The sequence below is a fragment of the Mus pahari genome, chromosome 17, assembly GCF_900095145.1.
Source record: "Mus pahari chromosome 17, PAHARI_EIJ_v1.1, whole genome shotgun sequence".
NCBI lineage: Eukaryota > Metazoa > Chordata > Mammalia > Rodentia > Muridae > Mus > Mus pahari.
Window position 1 is genome coordinate 34,273,001 of NC_034606.1, and position 18,488 is coordinate 34,291,488.

Below are 18,488 nucleotides of genomic sequence, written 5' to 3' on the forward strand. Positions count from 1 at the left end.
TGGCACTTTCCAGGGTCTTCTCTGTGAGTCTTATTGGTCTCATTGGATCTCAGATCAAATAGGAAGAGAACAATTGTTACTTGTTACACTTTCCAGGCTTAGAAATAGAGACAAAAGGATTCAGAATTACCATGGCCATTTGATGAGATTAGATGGCTTTTCTGCACATACCTCACTGTCACATGGAGGTCCCTGGACATGTTAATTCTTGTTCCTTTGTTACTTCCTTTGCGTGCTTACCTTTAAACACAGGAAGTCTTCCCTTTGCCCCTTACTCTGTTTTTCTGTGCATAGCTCTTTTACTTTCTTTTGTTCTGCCCTCTCCCACTTTCTCTTTTTCTTTCCTCCACCCTGATTTCATTACTTTCTTCCCTTTTCCCTTTTTTTTTTCTTCACATTAGAAAGTTCACTATTTTCCTTCTTAGGCTGACGTTACAGTCCTTGGAGTTCCATTCAGTGGAGGCCAAACAAAACCCAAGTGGCTGTCAGACAATTCGAACTTTCGAGGGAATGAGCTTCCGGACTTGGCCACGAGGGGGTGTGTGCGCAATATCTGTGGCAACTTCCCTGCTGAACAGACGTCGACTGGGTGGCTTTGCCGCAGGAAAGGGAAACATGCAAGAGGACCTGGCCTTGCCACCCATCAGACTGAACGAGGACTTGCACGGAAAGCCTGTGAACACAGAGCAACAGGCTGGGCTATGTCAGTGATTGAGCTGGAGGACATGATTTTCCTGTTTTTTAGCCTGAGTGGAATAGAAATGGTAGATTATCTGAGTGTACACATACATGTGCATATGTGTTTCTCTTTGTGTACATATTATGTTCACGTGTATATGCATGTGCACGTGAGAAAATGTATCCAGTTCTCCTTCCAACGTCTGGACGATTTCAACTTTCTTAGTCACACTTATTTGATGTCTAAACTTCCTTCCAGCTGTCTTCTGCATTGAGTATGGGCCTCACGGAGTCACTCCTGACCTGTGGATGTGCTTTGAACTCTGTGACTCCTGCCTTCCAAAGTGTCCCCTTCCCTTCCAGGGTTGCTTTCTGCCCTTCCAGCCACACAGTCTAAGCTTGTGTGACCTGTTTTCTATAGCAAAAACTGGAGTCAGAGCCCAGAGTGGATCTTCTTGGTGTCTTTTGCTGTAACATGCTGATGATGGATTTCTAGGTGAGGCTATGCCATCTTTTGGTGTCCCCCTTACATGACAAAGCCACCGTCTCGAAGATTTGAGTAACAGTGATGTTAGAGTTTTTTTTTTTTTTTTTTAAAGAGTGATCCCTGAATAAATGACTGCTTGAGTTGACCTGACTGCTCAACCAGACGCTGGGCTAAGGAGCTGAGAAGGCTCCAAGGACACAGAAGACAAAGACTCAGTGTGGTAAGCATGAACAAGAGCAGAAATAACACTGGTGCAGAGAGAGGAGGAGTCAGAAAGCATTAACGCTGTGTCCCTGAGAAGGTCAGTAAGGTATAAATCTTAACTGACCCTGAAAGGTGGGCATCACCCTTTCCTGTGCTCAGAGATAATGCTTGCTGGGGAAAGACTGGTAGCTAGTAAGCAAGGGATATGGGGGCCAGAATGAGACCCGATTTGAACTTTTTCCACTCATGAGAATGTAACATAGGGCTCATGTCTCTTACACATTCAAAGGGAAGTTGGTAATGTGGGTAGCCATCCTTACATAGTAGAAAACTAGCTCGCAGACACGGGCTGTGATTGGAGCATGCCCTGATGGTATCAGGCACAGCAGCAGTGTGTGTGTGATTCACTGGAGCTGATGTCAGAGGCCAAGGATCTGTCTCTCCCTGGGAGAGAAGGGCTGGAAGTCGGTGGAGATTATAAAATGACAACCATCCCTCTGGGGTTGCAGTGACTTGGCTGTGCGCCTTCCGGTAGCCTGGAATGATGGGTAACAGTGACTTGGGAAAGACTCCTTGCATCTCTGGGACTGAGAGTCAAGACACTGACTTGGATCTGAGGAAAAGGTAGCTATGTTCCCTTATGCCAGCTGAGGGACTCTGTGGAGTGTGGGCAGATGTGGAGCCTTGGGTAAAGCCAACAGTGGCCTTGTGCCCTTGTCCAGAGGTGCCATTGGAGAAGGCCTCTTTTGCTTCTAAATCCAGAGCAGTCTCCGCCCACAGGAAGTGCTTGGCCAGAGTAGAGTATTCTGGAGAGATCTCTGGCCTAGAATCCCAAAAGGTTTGAATTTATATCACTGCCGGCTGATATCTGAAGGAGAGCTATAACTTTCTCCAAGACCCGTCTTTTATTTTCTAAAGGATATGAAAGATAGAGACCACGGGACAGTGACTTCATGAAGAACAGCAGAGTAGGCAGCAAAAACATGGAGGTGGTGCCCTGCCCTGGATCTTATGGTTCAGCCAGACTGGTGGGTGGGGACGATTTTCTGAGCCTCTTACAGGAACATCAGTCTTCTCCCCTGGAGAACCGAGCATGGGCGCTCACAGGGCTGGGCACCTGCCCCCTTGGAGGGTTCTGTGAGGAGGAGGGTCCAGAGCTTCAGTACCTCCGTTGTCAGCCTCATGGTACACAGTCTTCCTCCCCAGCTGCTGGCGGGACATCTCTGCCAAAAGCACCACTGGGGGAGGGACACAGATCTAATCAGTCTCAGATCACTACCTGGAAAAGGGTTAGGTGTCGGAAGGGTTTAGAATAGGAGGGCCTGGAATCTCAGATTGCCAGTGGTGGCACAGTTGGCAAAGTATAAAATTACTCAGCCTTGGAGATTTCTTGATGAGTAAATGGTGATAAACGGAATCTTTCCTGCAGGTATCAAGAGGACTATGTATAAAGCTGCCAGAGCAGCCTGGCACTTAGTAAATGTTCATAATAAAGATAATTAGTAAATGCTTAATAAAGATAATTAGTAACTGCTTAATAAAGATACTCATCAGTGAAAGTTTAGACTACTACCGAGGCAGAAAATGGAAGACACAGGGCAGGGAACACTGTTTCACCAGGCACTCTGTCTGTCTCTTCTCTTCATTAGTGCTTTGTCAGAGGATCCCTGGAATTCAAGTCTAGGGAAGACTAGAGCAAGAGGCAAGTGCTTCCATTTAGATGTAAAGGGAGGAAAAACCTTCCCTCAAGAACTCCCCAACTGCCTCTAGGGACTGCTGACATAACATCATTCTTGGGGGTCCAGATGAGAGGCTCAGACTTGGGACACACTGCATGACCAGACCAGCGTGGGGCTCAGGGTCAGAAGCAGGATCTACCCTGGTGAGCTTGCTCTGCTGGGGTTGTGCTCCATCTCCAGCACCGAGGAGCACACAGATGGTGTTGCCTGCTGCCTTTCGAAGCTTCTGCCTCAGAAAGCAGTCATGCGAGGGAGACTGCCACAGAACAAACAGTCTGGCTTTCATTTTGTGCCTGGTGCTTGTGAAGTAGTCAATCCTTATGAGCTTCCTAAGCAATTATCTTTCCTCATCTCCATAGGATAGATGAAGAGACTGAGGCACAGATGACCCAAGTTTGCTAAAGGGTCAGAACTAGTTAACCACTGTGTTTTACTGCCACTTGCCAGTTCTGACTAAAGAGAGACGGTGTGTGTGTGTGTGTGTGTGTGTGTGTGTGTGTGTGTGTTGTTGCAGGGGACTCTGGAGTTGCACCTAACCTGCAACCAAGTATACACAAGGCTGAAACAAGGGATCAGGTGCTTGGGGGATTCCTTCAGCAAACTTTTCTGGTGCTCTCTCCACATCCATCCCTGACAGGAGGTGTTAAGAGACCTCTCCCTCAGACAAAATTTGCTGTTCCCCAAGATAGCCCTAGGCTTTGTAGTTCTGTGAAGGGCTTTAGAGTACAGGGAGAGGAAAAACTAAGCAATTAAGGTTTTTTGGGGGGAAGTCTTGAGCACTGTCAAGGGACTCTGGTTATTGAGGTTGGGATTGTGACATCCTCTGAACAGGGACTCAGGAGTCCTTGGTCTAGTGTGGGACATTTATTCCACACACCTCAAAGGATCTAAAAGGAGCCTAGGCGAGCATTTGCTGGGGTCTGGTTGGGTGGCTCGAGGGGGACAGAAGACATCACCACCTATGTGTGTTGTGGTAGGTTCCCTACTGGGGACAGTTTAGAGAGACTCATTCATCCACGTCCAGACACCACCATATAAGGAGAAGGGCAACCCGGAGCAAGTCTTGGAAGACAAAGACAGTCTGAAGGGCAGGCGCTTTTATGTAACCGACTTCTGCGCCAAGGGTCTCAGGAGGCTGACTGGCGTTTCAAGTCCGGCCCGGCGGTATTTTCGTACAAATAGCAGCGGACAGCAAAGCGACCTAAGTTAGGCAAGTCCGCCGAGCTTTGGCAAACCAGGAATCTGGTCGCACTGCCTGTTCCCAGAGCCTGGCACTATGAACCTGGGCTCCAAAGGCTCTGCCCTTGTCTCTCCTCGCTAGGACGGGTGACCTTGGACGCGCCACTTGACCCGTGAGCCTCAGTTTCCCAGACTGCACATACAAGGCGGTGCTGGACAGCTTAGAGGTGCTCATCGGGGAGCCCTGGATGGAGACCCCGGGTCTAGGGACCGGAAGCGCCCCTACAAGGTCCCCGCCGCGGGCCCGCGCAGTCCCAGTGCCCCCACGAGGCGGCGCGCGCCGGGCGGTCGGCACAGCGCGCAGGCGCGGCGGGCGGGGCGGGGAGGGCGCGGGGCACTGCGCGGCGGCTCAGAGCTCGCGGGGTGGCGCGCGGGGCGGGTCGCGGCAGAACCAGGCATCGTCGCAGCCGGCGAGCGAGACTGGCCAGCGCTCCTCGGCTTCCCGGCCCGCTCCCTTCGCTCATCCCGCCGCCGTGCAGCTCGCGGCCCGCAGCGCGGTGATCTGGGGCTCCACGGGGCCGGGCTGAGCGGCCGCCGCCGCCCGCGCCGAGCCGCCGCCGCCGCCCGGCCGCCCGCCCGGCTTGGCCGCCGAGGCGCCTGGCGGGGTCCGCGCCGCCGGGGGCGGGCGGCTCGGGCTGCGGGGCGGCTGGCGCGCGCGCGCCGCGGGGCGGAGAAGCGGGCCCGGCGGCCGGCGAGCATGGAGGAGAAGTACCTGCCGGAGCTGATGGCGGAGAAGGACTCTCTGGACCCCTCCTTCACGCACGCCCTGCGCTTGGTGAACCGAGGTGAGCTCGGCGGCCGTTAACGGCACCCGCGTAGCCGGCTCCGGGGAGGAGGGAGGAGGCCCGACATCAGCATGGGACTGGAGGCGCTTCCGTGGGGACCCTGGTGGACCCAGGGGAAACTTCTGGGCGGAGGACAGAGAGCGTGTAGGAGCCTGTGTCTGGACCGGTCCTGGATGAGCACACCAGAGAGAGAGAGAGAGTGGGGCGCCCTGGGACCTGGGGTGTTTGGGGTGTCCAAGGAGCTGCAAGAAAGCGCAGCTGGGATAAGGATGGGCTTGAGCGAATCGGCTGCGCAGGAGGTGAAGGGAACAGGTGCTTGGGTTGTTAGTGAAGTTTGGGGACCTTGGAAGAGATTTAGGGTCAGATCCTCCAAGCACGATAGAGGGGAGGACTCCAGCGGCCCCGAGGGAGGAACCCAGCCTCTCTCCTACGGTTTTTCTGTGTGTGCCTAGGCGGCCGCCGGCTGGGCAGTTTGCCGTTCCTGGGGGCGGGCACTCATGCCAGCCTGGCAGGCGAGGAGGTGGCCCTTGAAGGTCTCAGTTTGGTAGAGGAGGCCCGCCAGAGAGCCAGTTCTTGCTCGCTCTTTCTCTTCTTGAGACAAGCTGGGCGGGTGACCCTTATTGGTGTCAGGCTTAGGGTTGAACACATTGCCTAAAGGATCCACCCGCCTGTGCCATTTTTCACACTCCTCCAACCAGCGCGGGTGGAAAAGGAACCGGGAAGTGCCAAGGACAGGGACACTGGGGTTTATGGAGGCACGCCTACCCAGGACAGTATTCTTCAGGTTTACTTCTCCTCTGGCTTCCTGAATCATCTGTTGGGATGGAAGGTAAATGATGCCTGCCTTCCCCGGATCTACCTACTACACCCGGGTCCAGCATGGTTCGTGTTTCTGGGAACCTCTGGTTCTTTTTTTTCCCCCCCTTTCCCTCTCCTTTTCCATACTTCTTTTTAAGGGATATGACAGAGACATTATCTGGTCAGATCTGGAACCATTTTATGAATCACTTTGTCTACTGGATCCTATTGGGGGTTTGCGGTTCACAGCGCTGGTCCTCACTCGTATTGTTGGGAGAGACTGATGAGGCAGACATATTCTGTTTGCGTTGTGGACACCTATGTTTTAGAACCACGACCTCTGTCACTTGCCCATTGTAGACAGTTGTCCAAGAGTAGGCTGATGTCCTCTTGTGGGGGTGGTGTGGAGAGACTTACCTTCTCCGAGAAGTGACGCTTCTTTGAATTGTTGAACAGAAATTCAACAATTTGCTCACCAGCCGAGTCTCCCGTTCATGGCCTGCTTCTTTTGATTTCTTTAATGTACCGGAGCTTGTGGAAAAAGTCATGGGCGTTCGCTCTTTAAATTAGTGGAAAGGAATTTTAAGTTTTGCTGCCTGGTCCTTCTGAGCAGTCTTGTAGTTAGGTCCCTGCAGTTCGGTTTGTATTCCCCACTCCCGGTGCTTTACGTCTGTCTTTTGCTGCTTGCTGGGCTGTCATCTCAATGTAAGAAATTTCTTTGTACATTGTGTGAGATCAGCGGATTAGAAATGATCTACACCAAGTACGGTTTTCCGGGTGAAGAGAGCAAGCCAAACTTGGGTCGTACTCCATCAGGACACGGGTTTCAAAGGATAAGGAGTTCTTTTAAAAGTCTGGGTTGTTTGCCTGTGCCTTGTTGTCGTATCCGTGTGTGCTGTTCAGATGTCCACAGTTCCGTCGGTTCCTGTGTCTGCTGGGGTTAGTGGCTCCATTCCTTGAACCAGACACTGTGGGAGTTGTTTTTAGGGCTTGTTTGGCTTTGAACCTGGTGCCTTGCTTTTCATCTGGACTGTAATTCTTGTAAGAGGTACGTTTCATAGCGGCGAAGGACGCTCTGCTGCCAGAATGCTCCTGTTACTGTGAGCTTTTACATCACTTGAGATGGAGCCTGATACTCAGAACACAGCGCTCTGTCATTTGAAATATTAATTATGGTCGGTTACGTAACTCCATCACTACAAGTGCTTTAAAAAAAAAAAAAACTATCAAACTATCAGGTCTGAAGTCAGCATTTGGGTGATTTTTGGTAAAGTTTTATTTGAAATCTGATAGCCACCCTTTTCCTGGTTATATGACAGTGTGTTATTGACTAAAAGGAAAGTCTCTTTGTAGAGGTTATGCTGGGATCTCCCACAGGTGGGAATGGTCGATACTGTGATGATCCTTTACTATGGTGTGTCATGTGAGAGACACTCCGCAGCTAATGTCTCCAGAGCTCATGGTCCTTAAGGTTTTGCACAGGATTTGCAAAGTTTCCACAGCCCTTGTGAAGACTTGCTGTCTAGCTCCATCCCCACATTTCCAGCCCCAGAGGCAAGACAGTCAGAGCTTTCCCAGAGGCTGCTGGGACCCCTGCTGCATGTCAGCCTGTAGGTACTGAGAATTAACTTGAACCCACATCTTCAGTCTTGAAAGACATTCTTCTTTCTACCTGTGACTTCCCCCCAAGAGATGAAATGAACTCTTCTGGTGTGTCCATTTAAGCCACTGTTGAAATCAGTACAGTGAATATGATTGTCCCTGGTTAATTTAATATAAGAGAGGGAATTACTATGTCCTCTAGAAGGACTGATGCTGCTGTAGGAGACCGGGGTGGGGGGGACTCTTTCTGCATTTTGAAGAAGCAGACCTCCATTGTAGACTTCTGAAGGATTAAATTCCCAGGCCAAGGCACCTGTGAATTAAAGCCCTCCCGTGACCAGTATTTTAGTTTAGTAATCAGCACCGTAAGATAATGAGACAGATTATAAATGAGACGTAGTTATTTCAGAATGCGGCATTCATAAACATCGATCAGCGTCCTGGCTGAGTTATCACTGTTGCTACAGTCTTTAAGTAAGGACTGGTACAGACAGGCGAGACTTCTGCCAGTGCAGGTGCTCGGCTGCCTTTTGTCCAGGCCGGTGCCTCATGGTGGGCATGAGTTACCGAGTTGACTTTTAATTTCCAAAGGTAACTGTTTCTCTCTGTTTGCCCCAAATGTAAAATTTCACTTGCCAACAAAAGTAAGCCTAGCGCTTAATTGGCATTGAAGACAAAAGAAGTCAGGCGTGGTAAGAAAGGAAAGAAATGCAGCTTTGGTGTTCACTCACTGGTCCCCGGCTTTCTCCCCTGGTCATGCCTACTGTGTGAAGTGCTGCACTTCCTGCTAGGGAGGTCAGTTGGAGACTACAGGGGTGATGCCTGCTATGTGTTGCATTTGCCAGTGGGAGATAGTCTGAGTTATAAAATCCCTCTCCAGAATGTCTTGTGTCGTGATTTAATCTCACACTCTGGTCATGGTTTGGATGGCTCCCTGTCCAAGTCTGTCCAAGGCAACCCCGTGTTTTTAATTATGTGATAATGTATAGATTGGTGGCTATTTCTGCCAAGTTATATTTAGTTGTTGTTGGTTACAGGAGGAAGCAGAGTGATGTGAGAATGTCTGTGCATTCACGCTGATAAGCCCTTTGTTGCTATTTCAAAATGATGGTTTTCATGTGACCTCGGCTTCTCAAACATTAGGGTCCTTTGCATTATTTAAGCTATGCGTGGACCTATGTATGTGCAGAAAGAGGGCCATTAGCCATATTTCCTTGTAATGAACAGAACTCAGTGGTGTGGCTTCAATTTGGGGGACTACCTTTGGAAAATGGTTTTGCTTTGGTTGAATGCGCTCAGACCTGTACAGTGAGGGCTCAGTGGTGAGGTTAGCAGAATGCTGTTTAGGTGTGGCACCTGTACACTCCCGAGTGTGACTCCCTACCTCATCCAGAGGAGGCTGCCATTATTGTTTGCTTGCTTGTTTGTTTGTTTCTCTTCTGGTTGTGAGTATTGGAGTTTGCATTTGGAGGAAATGGATGTAGTGACTCAGTTTGAGGTCAGCCACTTCTGAGTTTTATGCACTGCTTTACAGAGAGATACAGTGTTCCAACACTTGGACCTTTGGGAACCAGCCTGTGTGCCAGGCTTTTTGTGCTGACGAACTAGAAGGCCCTATGCTTCACTGTGGGAGAGAGTCAGTTTCAGGTTTATATATGTCTTCTTTCCTTAGGAACTCAGTTCCCAGTTGCTGTTGTGGGATACAGAGCGATCAGAGGTTCAGATGAACTTAGTCTGAGCCCCTCTGCCCCAGGTGATGCTGGAATTCTGATTACCTCTGACACCCCACGGATGGAGAGGTCTGTGGGCCAGGTTTTCAGTTGTACAGCTTGTCTGAAATGGCACACTTTCAGGGCGTCAGAGAGAAGGCAGAAGTGGGTTGTCGGCTTTTGCCATGCTATTCTGTTCTGGCCCTCGGAGGTCTGGGAAGTGAGGTTGCTGTAGGAGAGTTGGTTAGTAACAGGCGCAGACTTGGAAAGCCAGGCCGCCTGATGTGCAGTTCCTTCCCTTGCTCCCTGACCACATTGGGATGGAAGATACATGATGTGTTGTCCAATTTTACTCCTCTCCCTGTAGGTTTCTGCTTTAATTCCTCCGCCTGCTCTCCTCTCCCTAGCAAAGGGCAGGGCCCTGTGGCTGCATTCTCACTTGCAGCAATGCCCAGTGCTCACCTCCGCCCTGGTGTGATGCTGGGGTCCTAGTTCTCTTCACTCTGGTGGGAGAGTGGGAGCCTGGTAGGAGCAGATCTGGTCTCACCTGGCCTCCTGTCTTCAGGAGGTATTGGTCAAGTTCCCTGCTTGCTTGGGCTTTGCAAATGGAACTCCAGCCTTCCTGGAGTGATTACCATAGAGGTGAAAGTAGGCTGGGAATTGACAGCCACTGAGCCCTCTGCTCCTGACCTCTGTGAATGACCAGGCCTGGGGTGCGGGGTGAGGTCTCTAAGGTGCACATCACTGAGGAAGGAGGGAAGGCTCCAAGTGAAATGTGGGGTCAGAGCCAGCAGGAGAGCGTGCCAGGATTCTGAGAGTGGAGGAACAGTAGGGATCTTTCTCAGGAGATAATGAGAAGATGTTGTCAGATCTGCTCAGAATCAGATGTTTATTTACTTTTTTTCTTTCCTGAGGAACTTGTTAAGCCAGTGCACTCCAGTGCAATCAGCCTTCCTTCTGAAGTTCATAATGGGATTTTTTTTTTTTTTTTTGAAATAGAGTCAAACTAGAATCACTAGAATCCTGCAAGCTCATGGCACATAGCTTATAAATCTTCTTACCTGAAGGAGTTAATTTGCAATTCCAGGCACCAGCCAGAAGTTTTCCTTCCTTCCTTCCTTCCTTCCTTCCTTCCTTCCTTCCTTCCTTCCTTCCTTCCTTCCTTTTTTTCTTTTTCTATTTTTAGACAGGGTTTTACTATGTAACCCTGGCTGGCCTAGAACTTGGGATGTAGACTAGGCTGGCCTGGAATTCGAGTTTATAGAATTCCTCCTGGCTGCCTGCCTAACTTCCTGAGTGCTAGGATTAAAAGTGGATGTCATTGAGGCCATGCTTAGCCAGAAACGGGAAGTCAGAGGGACAACTGAACTGCTCCGAATGCCAGTTTCAAAGGGGGTATGCCGAAACCCCTTTGCCACTTGTCATCTGTCCGACTGAAGAAGGGAGAGAGGAAGGCATACATACATCTTTACTAAAGCAGTAAGCAGGGTGTTCTTAGCGCTGGGACAGTGCTTATTTATATAGTTAAAACAAAAGCAAGCAGGTAGAGGGCCTCTTTAGTGCCAGGTGCTTCCAGTGCGTCCTCTCCGACCCATGCAGGATCTTGCAAGGTCTGTAGTTTTATCCCTATCCTGCCACCCTGTGTGTGTGTGTATGTGTGTGTTTTTACCAGTGAGGCATCTCTGGCTCCAAAATGGAAAGGAGGCAGAGCTTAGAGTCCGGCTGGAACTTCAACTCTTCAGTGCTTAGGAAGGATACTTTAAGAAAGGATGTAAAAGGCCGTTACTCAGCTTTGGTTTTAAATAAAAGTTTGATTATTGTAGAAGCCCATTAGGAATTTCTGTTGGTGATGATGAATTTTTAAAAGAGGTGTCTGAAAATGTGCTTTAACAGAAAGGCCACCCACTGTGTCCTGAGCTTTCCAGCCACACTACTGTGAGCCTTGGTGGGTGTTTAAGGTGAGGAGTCTGACTTATGTATGCACCCCGAGAGTCAGAGAAAGCAGGACAACATGGCCTAGAAAGTGTGCTACTGAAATCTTCTCTCAGGGCCTGCTGTGTGAGAGAGTCCTGTAGAACTTGCAGACGGAGCTCTTTGTTTTTAATTCTTGGTCACCAAGGAATCAACTGGTTCAGAGTGTATTAGAATCTTACTTAGTTTGTGGTATAATGAGAAAGTCCTATCCTTTAAAGCCAGGTTCAAAAGGAAGAAAGGGAAGAAAGGCAAGGAAAGGAGGGAGGGAGGGAGAGAGGGAGGAAAGGAGGGAGGGAGGGACGGCATGCTAACATACAATATTATATTTCCACAACCAATAGCCTTGGCTTCCTTGAAGGGAATGTATTTAAACATATATGTCTTGTAATTACTAATTGTTGCAGCTGCTGTTTATCAAGGGCCCTTTCTCATTTTCATGCTTTATGTATATTGTTTCATTTAATTCTTCTAATGTTGTTAAAAGACTAATCCATGCTGGGCAGTCCTGGTGCACACCTTTGATCCTCGCACTCAGGAGGCCAAGGCAGGCAGATCTCTGAGTCTGAGGCCAGCCTGGTCTACAGAGTGAGCTCCAGGACAGCCAGGGCTGCACAGAGAAAATCCATCTCAATGAAAAAAGAAAATAAAAAAAATGAAGGAAAAGAAAAGAAAAAAATGAATAAGAAGAAAAGAATAGCTCATTTTACAGATGAGAAAACTGGTTTTAGGAGAGTCAGCTAATTAACCAAGGTCACTCTGCCTTGTGCTTTGGAGCCTCAGGTAGTGTGCAAGCAGACACTGTGACCACTCTAACTACAGCACTTAGTTACCTGCAAAGCCTTGCACCAGTGAGCTGCTGAGCAGAAGAGGTTCCATGTGCTATAGAGGGGCAGACTGTGCCTACTGCCAGTGTGGAGACTGGTGGATGGCATTTCCTTAGGGAGTAGCCATACCTAACAAAGACCAAACGGTGCAGAAAGAATTCTGTGATTATGCAAGGTGACACCCTTCAGATTTGTCCAATTGCTTAATTTCTCAGACCCTCAGTTTGCCCATTCACAAGTTGAGGACCCAATGCTCTGTTAGTATTATTGGTGCTTCACACACATGTAATGCAGAACACACAGTAGGTTCTAAATTATTATTGCCTGCTGTAGTGGACTGGCCCGAGACAGGTGTGTGAGTACTGGTGTCACTTGGCAAACACACTGTGTCTAGTGACCACACTCAGATAGATCCTAGCCTTACTACGTATGATAATCTTCTGATATGAGGATGATTTTAGTTTTCCAGCCCTGGAAGCTCCAGATGAGAACTCCTGGCTTAGGAAGCCCCTTTGATTCCATCAGAATCAGCAGCCCCAGGTTGATTTCATTATGCTAGTCAGGGCACAGCACTCTAAGCCTAAATTTAACAAATGAAGTTCCATAAACCTTTTTTTTGACCACAGCTTAGAGCGTGTCTGGACACTGCAGCACAAGAGAACTTGCTCTGAGCTGGGAGGCTGTAAATTTCCATGGTTTTCACCAATTGGCTTCTGCTGCTATTTTAAGGATCTTAATGGTGTTCTGGCATATTACTGGTGCTCTTCTTTGGCATGGTAAAGGGCATGGATGTGGGCGAGCAATCTCTTTGATCTCACCTTTCAGCATAAATCCTACACTTGGGGTCACTACTGGTTCCAGGTCCCATTGAGAAATTAGAGGGAGTGGGGAGGGGCAGTTTTCATTCTCATTTTCACGGTGGTGTTCTTCTGCTCAGAATACACGGCTGTGCTCTGCTTTTCTTCCACTAGATGGCGCTCCACATAGCTGCAGATCCCCTTCTGCCCACCTAGTTTAACTCCTGAACTGAGATTAGCACTGATGCACAAAGCTTGTCTGTCTTTGGGATTTCATGTATTTCTACTCTTTTTTTTCCTTCAAATTTAGTCTACTTTCTCCATCATTTGAGGACACAGAGGTGCGTTTTTGTCTAGTTGCTCGTCCCTCTGAGTTCCCAAGGGGTGCTGTGCACAGTTGCTAGCTTGCTCCTCACACACTTCGTTTAGTCCTGGCACTACTATGTGAAGTGAATTTTGTTCATCTCATTTTACAGACAAAGTAATGGTGGTCACAGGGTCGGTTAACTGAGTTTAGAGAAGGCTCTGTGACCTAATGAAAGACTCTACAAGCACTGGATTGACCACCCTGAGCTAACTAGGATGGTCTGGCTTGTGGCTATGGGCCACTGCGGGTCTGTTCCTTCAAAGTGGAGTTACAGTTCTCAGAGTTAGTTTGCATTGGGGCATGCATATCAAAGTCCGAGATACACAGCAAGCAACAGTAAGAAAGGTTTGTCAGCTGGTGTGGGGTTTTCTGCCTATTCTTGACTTTTGCTGCTATTGACAAGAGTGAGTTAGAGGGCCCGCCAGTGCCAGGGACAGCCACAGGAGGGTTTAGAAAAACAAACATGGCTCTCTATTTTAAAGTGCTTTTTTTTTTTTTTTTTTTTTTTTTTTTTTTTTTACCAGTGTTGAATACTGGATCACTATATCTAGAGACTATAAGAATTTCAAAAATTGATTATCATTGATGCAAATAATATGTATTGACATATTTTGAACTTCTAAATTGAACTGTGAATATTTAATTCTACTAAACGGAATTGGAGCGGTTCTGTCTCTGTTTCGCTCATTTGGTGTCACTAAGATGAAGTGACGTGCTATCTAATGGGAGGTCTTCCCATGGTCTTCGTGGCTCCTCCTGTTATATCTGGGTTCAGACCCAGCTCTTTCCAGTTGACCAGTGCAGAGTGAATGATTACCCACTTTCTGTGGGAAGGGACTGGATTTTCTTACTGTTCTCGCTTCTTTGTCTCTTCCTTTCAGTCCAGTTGTGCCCAGAGAGCGTAAACAGAAGTTAACCACTTAGAAAAATCCCTTGCCTTAGCTCCTACACTGCATGCAAGCCAGTTAGCTGAAATGATCCTGGGGTCAGACTCAGTCTATTTTGCAGAACAGGATAATTAAGTTTTGTGTCAGCAAAGTTGGGCACATGTCTTAGCACTGCCTTTGATGTGTTGTGGCTTTGGCTGAATAAACTCTTCTCAACTTCAGTCTCCTGTCTGCAAATGGTGATTAAACAGGTTCGGGTGCTCTGGAGCGTTTGTGGTGCTCTGGAGCGTCGGTGTGTGGTGCTTGTGCGAGGCTCCGTGGCAGGCTGGGTGTGTAGAGAACATAGAACAAAAAAAAGGGCTGCTGCTGTCGCCTTCATTATCGTTTTTAATAAACAAGTTAATCCTCTTAATGATTTCATTTATGTCTTTTGTGTGTGTTTGCACGCATGACTATAGAATCCATGGGAGGGCATCAAGTCTACTGAAGCTGGTGTAGTGAGCTGCCCAGTGTCAGTGCTGGGAACAGAAGTCAGGTTCTTAGCCGGAATAGCAAGAGCTCATAACCGCAGAGCTGTCTCCAGCCTCCTCTCTCTCCTTTCCCCTACATATTGTCGAATGTTCGGGTCCCAGTCTGGGAGGTAGACATTGCTAACAACTGTTGCCGAGTGGGTTATGTGCTATGAAGCTCACTCCACTTTCCCCAGGACCAGGTGGCTTTCTTGTTAACGAGGTATGAACCGGATGCTGAGTAGGGTAAGGCCAGTAGCCTGGTGCTGGCAGCATTCAGGTAACTTGTTTGACTTTTCTGTTGTTCCTTATCTTCCTGTTCTCTCCTCTGACGCTGTCTTGTAGTTACCTATCTGTATCTCTTTCCTCCAACTTTCAAAATACGTTTTCCCCTTGACATTAAAGATTCATTCTGAAATAGTTTTCCACTTACACAGAAGTTAAACCGATAGTACCCAGACTCTTGCTTCACCATCTCCGTGGACTCACCAGTTAGGATTGGCTGTGGGGTCATGATGCTGTTGATGGTGAGGTGGGTGCGTCACGTGGCGTTGCCCTTTGAGTGTTTATCATCTCTGCATACTTCCTAACTGGAAGCGCCTTTTCTTGCAGGCTGTGGAAGCTCACGTGCGATGCTAGCCTCTCACTCAATTCCTTACCTGTCTTTGCCACTTGTTCCAGTTTTGCCCCGAGGGGTCCAGCTGCCAGGTTTCCAGTGTTTTCATGGCGACAGCCCTCTGCCTTCCCCTGCCTCTGGGGACATACCAGTGTTTATGGGAGAGCGTCTGTAACTTGGGCTCTCTGATTCTCTTGTCCTGTTGAGGAGGAGTCAGAGCATTCTCTGCGCCTGAGAGCGTGTGGCCAGGGGTTTCACACCACCGGTGACCAGGTTGGTGACTGGTAGAAGTCATGCTGGCATGACTTGGTGCTTTTCTTGGGAGCTAGTTTAAGGCTGAATGTTTCTTTTTTATTTTTCAAAGTGTTCCTTACAGACTTTAGCACCCATTCATATTTTGAACAACATGAAACGTGGCTGTGTGTGTGGTATTTATAAAATGGCAATTTCCCTACTCCTCTTCTGCAGCTACATCCATCTATTGGAATTCTACGGAGAGGGGAAATTTCATTTGCCCTCCCTCTGCCCCTACCCCTTCCCCCTACATTCCTCTGTTCAGTTTATCTCACTTATCTTGTAGAGTCATGGATTCTTTTGATCAAGGAGTTATGAACCTTTACAGTATAAACGGATGCTTACATTGTCCCATGTGTGTGTACTGGGAGCCCTTTGCCCTGTACCCTTGACCCTTTTGATGGGATTATCACGTGTGTATAGCTAGTATGATATATATCCATGGGCTGTATATAACTGGTTGCTATATATTCGTCAATGTTTTTTAACCAAAAATGTACAGAAATACTTGAAAAAAATAGGACCTTCATTAAACATGTACATATTTTGTTTTGTAAGTTATACACGATCACATAGTATTAGGTACCACTGTGTACTGTAGTGATCACTTACTGAATAGAGCACACAGATAGCTTAGTATAAGCAAGCATTATCCCGTTTTACATTCGAGGATTGAGCATCTGTGGATTTGGGTATTTGGGGCAGCATTTTATTCCAGAGCTTATTTTCTGTTGCCTTGTGCTGAAATCAGCCCTGTCCTACCCTGTGCCCTGGTTTCTTTCATGGTGGAATGTTCCTATAAACTATTGCTTCCAGGCCCCTTGCTCAGAGGTCTGGGGAGCAGATTTGTGTCTGTAATCGTGTCTCTGTGTCTTCATGCTAAACTTTTCTGGAAAAACCAAAGGCCAGATATTTTTGAGGTACACCTTGCATTAAGCTCCTGTTAGCAGATGAGGAAAGCAGAATACACAGTATGTAAATGAGTGTGCAAAAGCATAATGCACAGTATGTAAACGGGTGTGTGTGCATTCTGATAAGACTTTTAAAAACAATCAGGGTGCTACATTAGTGGGCCTAGTCAGTGCACGGCATACTGCTCTCATGTTACAGACTAAAGACCAGATTTGATAAACGTGTTGTTTGAGCCTGTCACCCACAGGAGGGGCATAATAGAAGGTACTTGCCCTGAGTTTAAAATTGCTGTGTGTTGAATCTACTGCAGACAGCTCAGTTCTCTATGTTGGTCCTTTCCTGTATCTTGGAACATGCCAATATACCTGCAAAGTATTTTAAAACCATTTACATATATTATTAAGTGTCGTATGTATTATATTGGGAAAATAATTTTGTAAACTTATAAGAGTAAGTTTTTGTGGCACAATAAGATGTTGGCCTTCTGTGTGTGCTGTGGTGTGTGTGTGTGTGTGTGTGTGTGTGTGTGTGTGTGTGTGTGCAGGGTAGAGACCAGAGGTGTAAATCAGGTGTCCTTCTCAGCTGTACCATATATTAGTTTTTCAGACAGATTGTTCCCTGAGGCTGGAGTTCGGTGACTCAGGTAAACTGGGTGGCCAGCAGACCCGAGGTCCCTTCAGTCTGCTTTTCCAGTGCTAGGCTAACACGCATGCTGCTGCAGCTGGCTCTTTGCTTGGGTGCTGGTGATCTAGACTCAGGTCCTCATGCTTGCATGGTGAACACAGATGGAGCCATTTCCCAAGCCCGGCCCTTGCTTAGTAAAGCACCCTCCCCCAACCCCCATAGCTTTTCAGTACTCTTTCCTGCTCAGCAGAGAGGCAAGAGTTTTGATGCTAGTCAATTGGGTGAAAAAGAAATCCCCAAATTATACTTTTCTTGTTACAAGAATGACTTTTTTTTTTCCTCACAAATTTCTTGATGAAATTTATGGCTTTAATGTATTTATAAAGGGACTTCTTGAGAGCAGTGACTAGAGGGTTTTCTAAGGACTATATTATCAGAGGAAGGTATGCCATCGGGAACGATCGATCGATCACCTGTTGAAGCACACTGTGCCCTGGAGTGTGTTTGACATTGCAGTGGCGGCCTGGTGACCACGGACCTCAGCAGTGGCTTGCCACAGGGATGTGACCACACCCTGTTAAGAGACACTCATGGCTCTGGAGATTTTCCAGTTGTCTCCCTATTTTATTTTATTATTTGTATTTATTATTATTCCTGGAGGTCAAAGGTCAGTTTGGAGACTGGCTGGGCAGTTTGTCCAGTTTACCTTTGTTTCTTCTTCACTGACTTAGTCAGGGTTTCTCTTCCTGCACAAACATCATGACCAAGAAGCAGTTGGGGAGGAAAGGGTTTATTCCGCTTACACTTCCATACTGCTGTCCATCACCAAGGAAGTCAGGACTGGAACTCAAGCAGGTCAGGGAGCAGGAGCTGATGCAAAAGCCATGGAGGGATGTTCTTTACTGGCTTGCCTCCCCTGGCTTGCTCAGCCTGCTCTCTTACAGAACCCAAGAATACCAGCCCAGGGATGGTCCCACCCACAAGGGGCCTCTCCCTACTTGATCACTAATTGAGAAAATGCCTCACAGCTGGATCTCATGGAGGCATTTCCTCAACTGAAGCTCCTTTCTCTGTGATAACTCCAGCTGTGCCAAGTTGACACAAAACCAGCCAGTACACTGACCCTCAGGTTTGTTGGGAGCAGCAGGAGGTGCCCTCAGCACCTTCTATGGAATGGCTCCCAGGTTCTTAGTGTGCTGCCCTTAGAGACCAGGTTGCACCCTCTGAGCTTCCCAGTCTGGTAGTGACTGTTTACTTCTTTTCTTTGTTTTTATGTGAAAAACCTGAGGCTGTCACTCCTTGGTGTCTCTGCATCTCCAGGCTCTCCACTCTTTGACAGAATGCCTGCCATTTAGTAAAACAGGAATCAGAATCCACACTATTCAGTTTATTTCTTCAGTTTTGGCGGCAGAGGCTGTCTGTGTAGCTCAGGCTGGTATCAGG

At 48.0% G+C, this 18,488-nt stretch overlaps 1 protein-coding gene across 3 annotated transcripts in view; it reads left to right on the forward strand.

Annotated features, from left to right (window-relative positions):
* The first annotated feature begins 4,721 nt into the window (after positions 1-4,721).
* The window catches only part of Khdrbs3 (KH RNA binding domain containing, signal transduction associated 3), a 164,043-nt gene continuing 150,276 nt past the window's right edge, over positions 4,722-18,488 (forward strand). Inside the window, exon 1 of one of the 3 annotated variants that reach the window (XM_021216617.1) lies at positions 4,722-5,132. In XM_021216617.1, coding sequence (XP_021072276.1) covers positions 5,045-5,132 — 88 coding nt within the window. In that variant the 5' untranslated portion in view covers positions 4,722-5,044. Of the gene's footprint in view, positions 5,133-5,656; positions 5,962-18,488 lie in introns of those variants that run through there. The other 2 variants (XR_003845458.1, XM_029547941.1) reach the window with 2 other exon arrangements.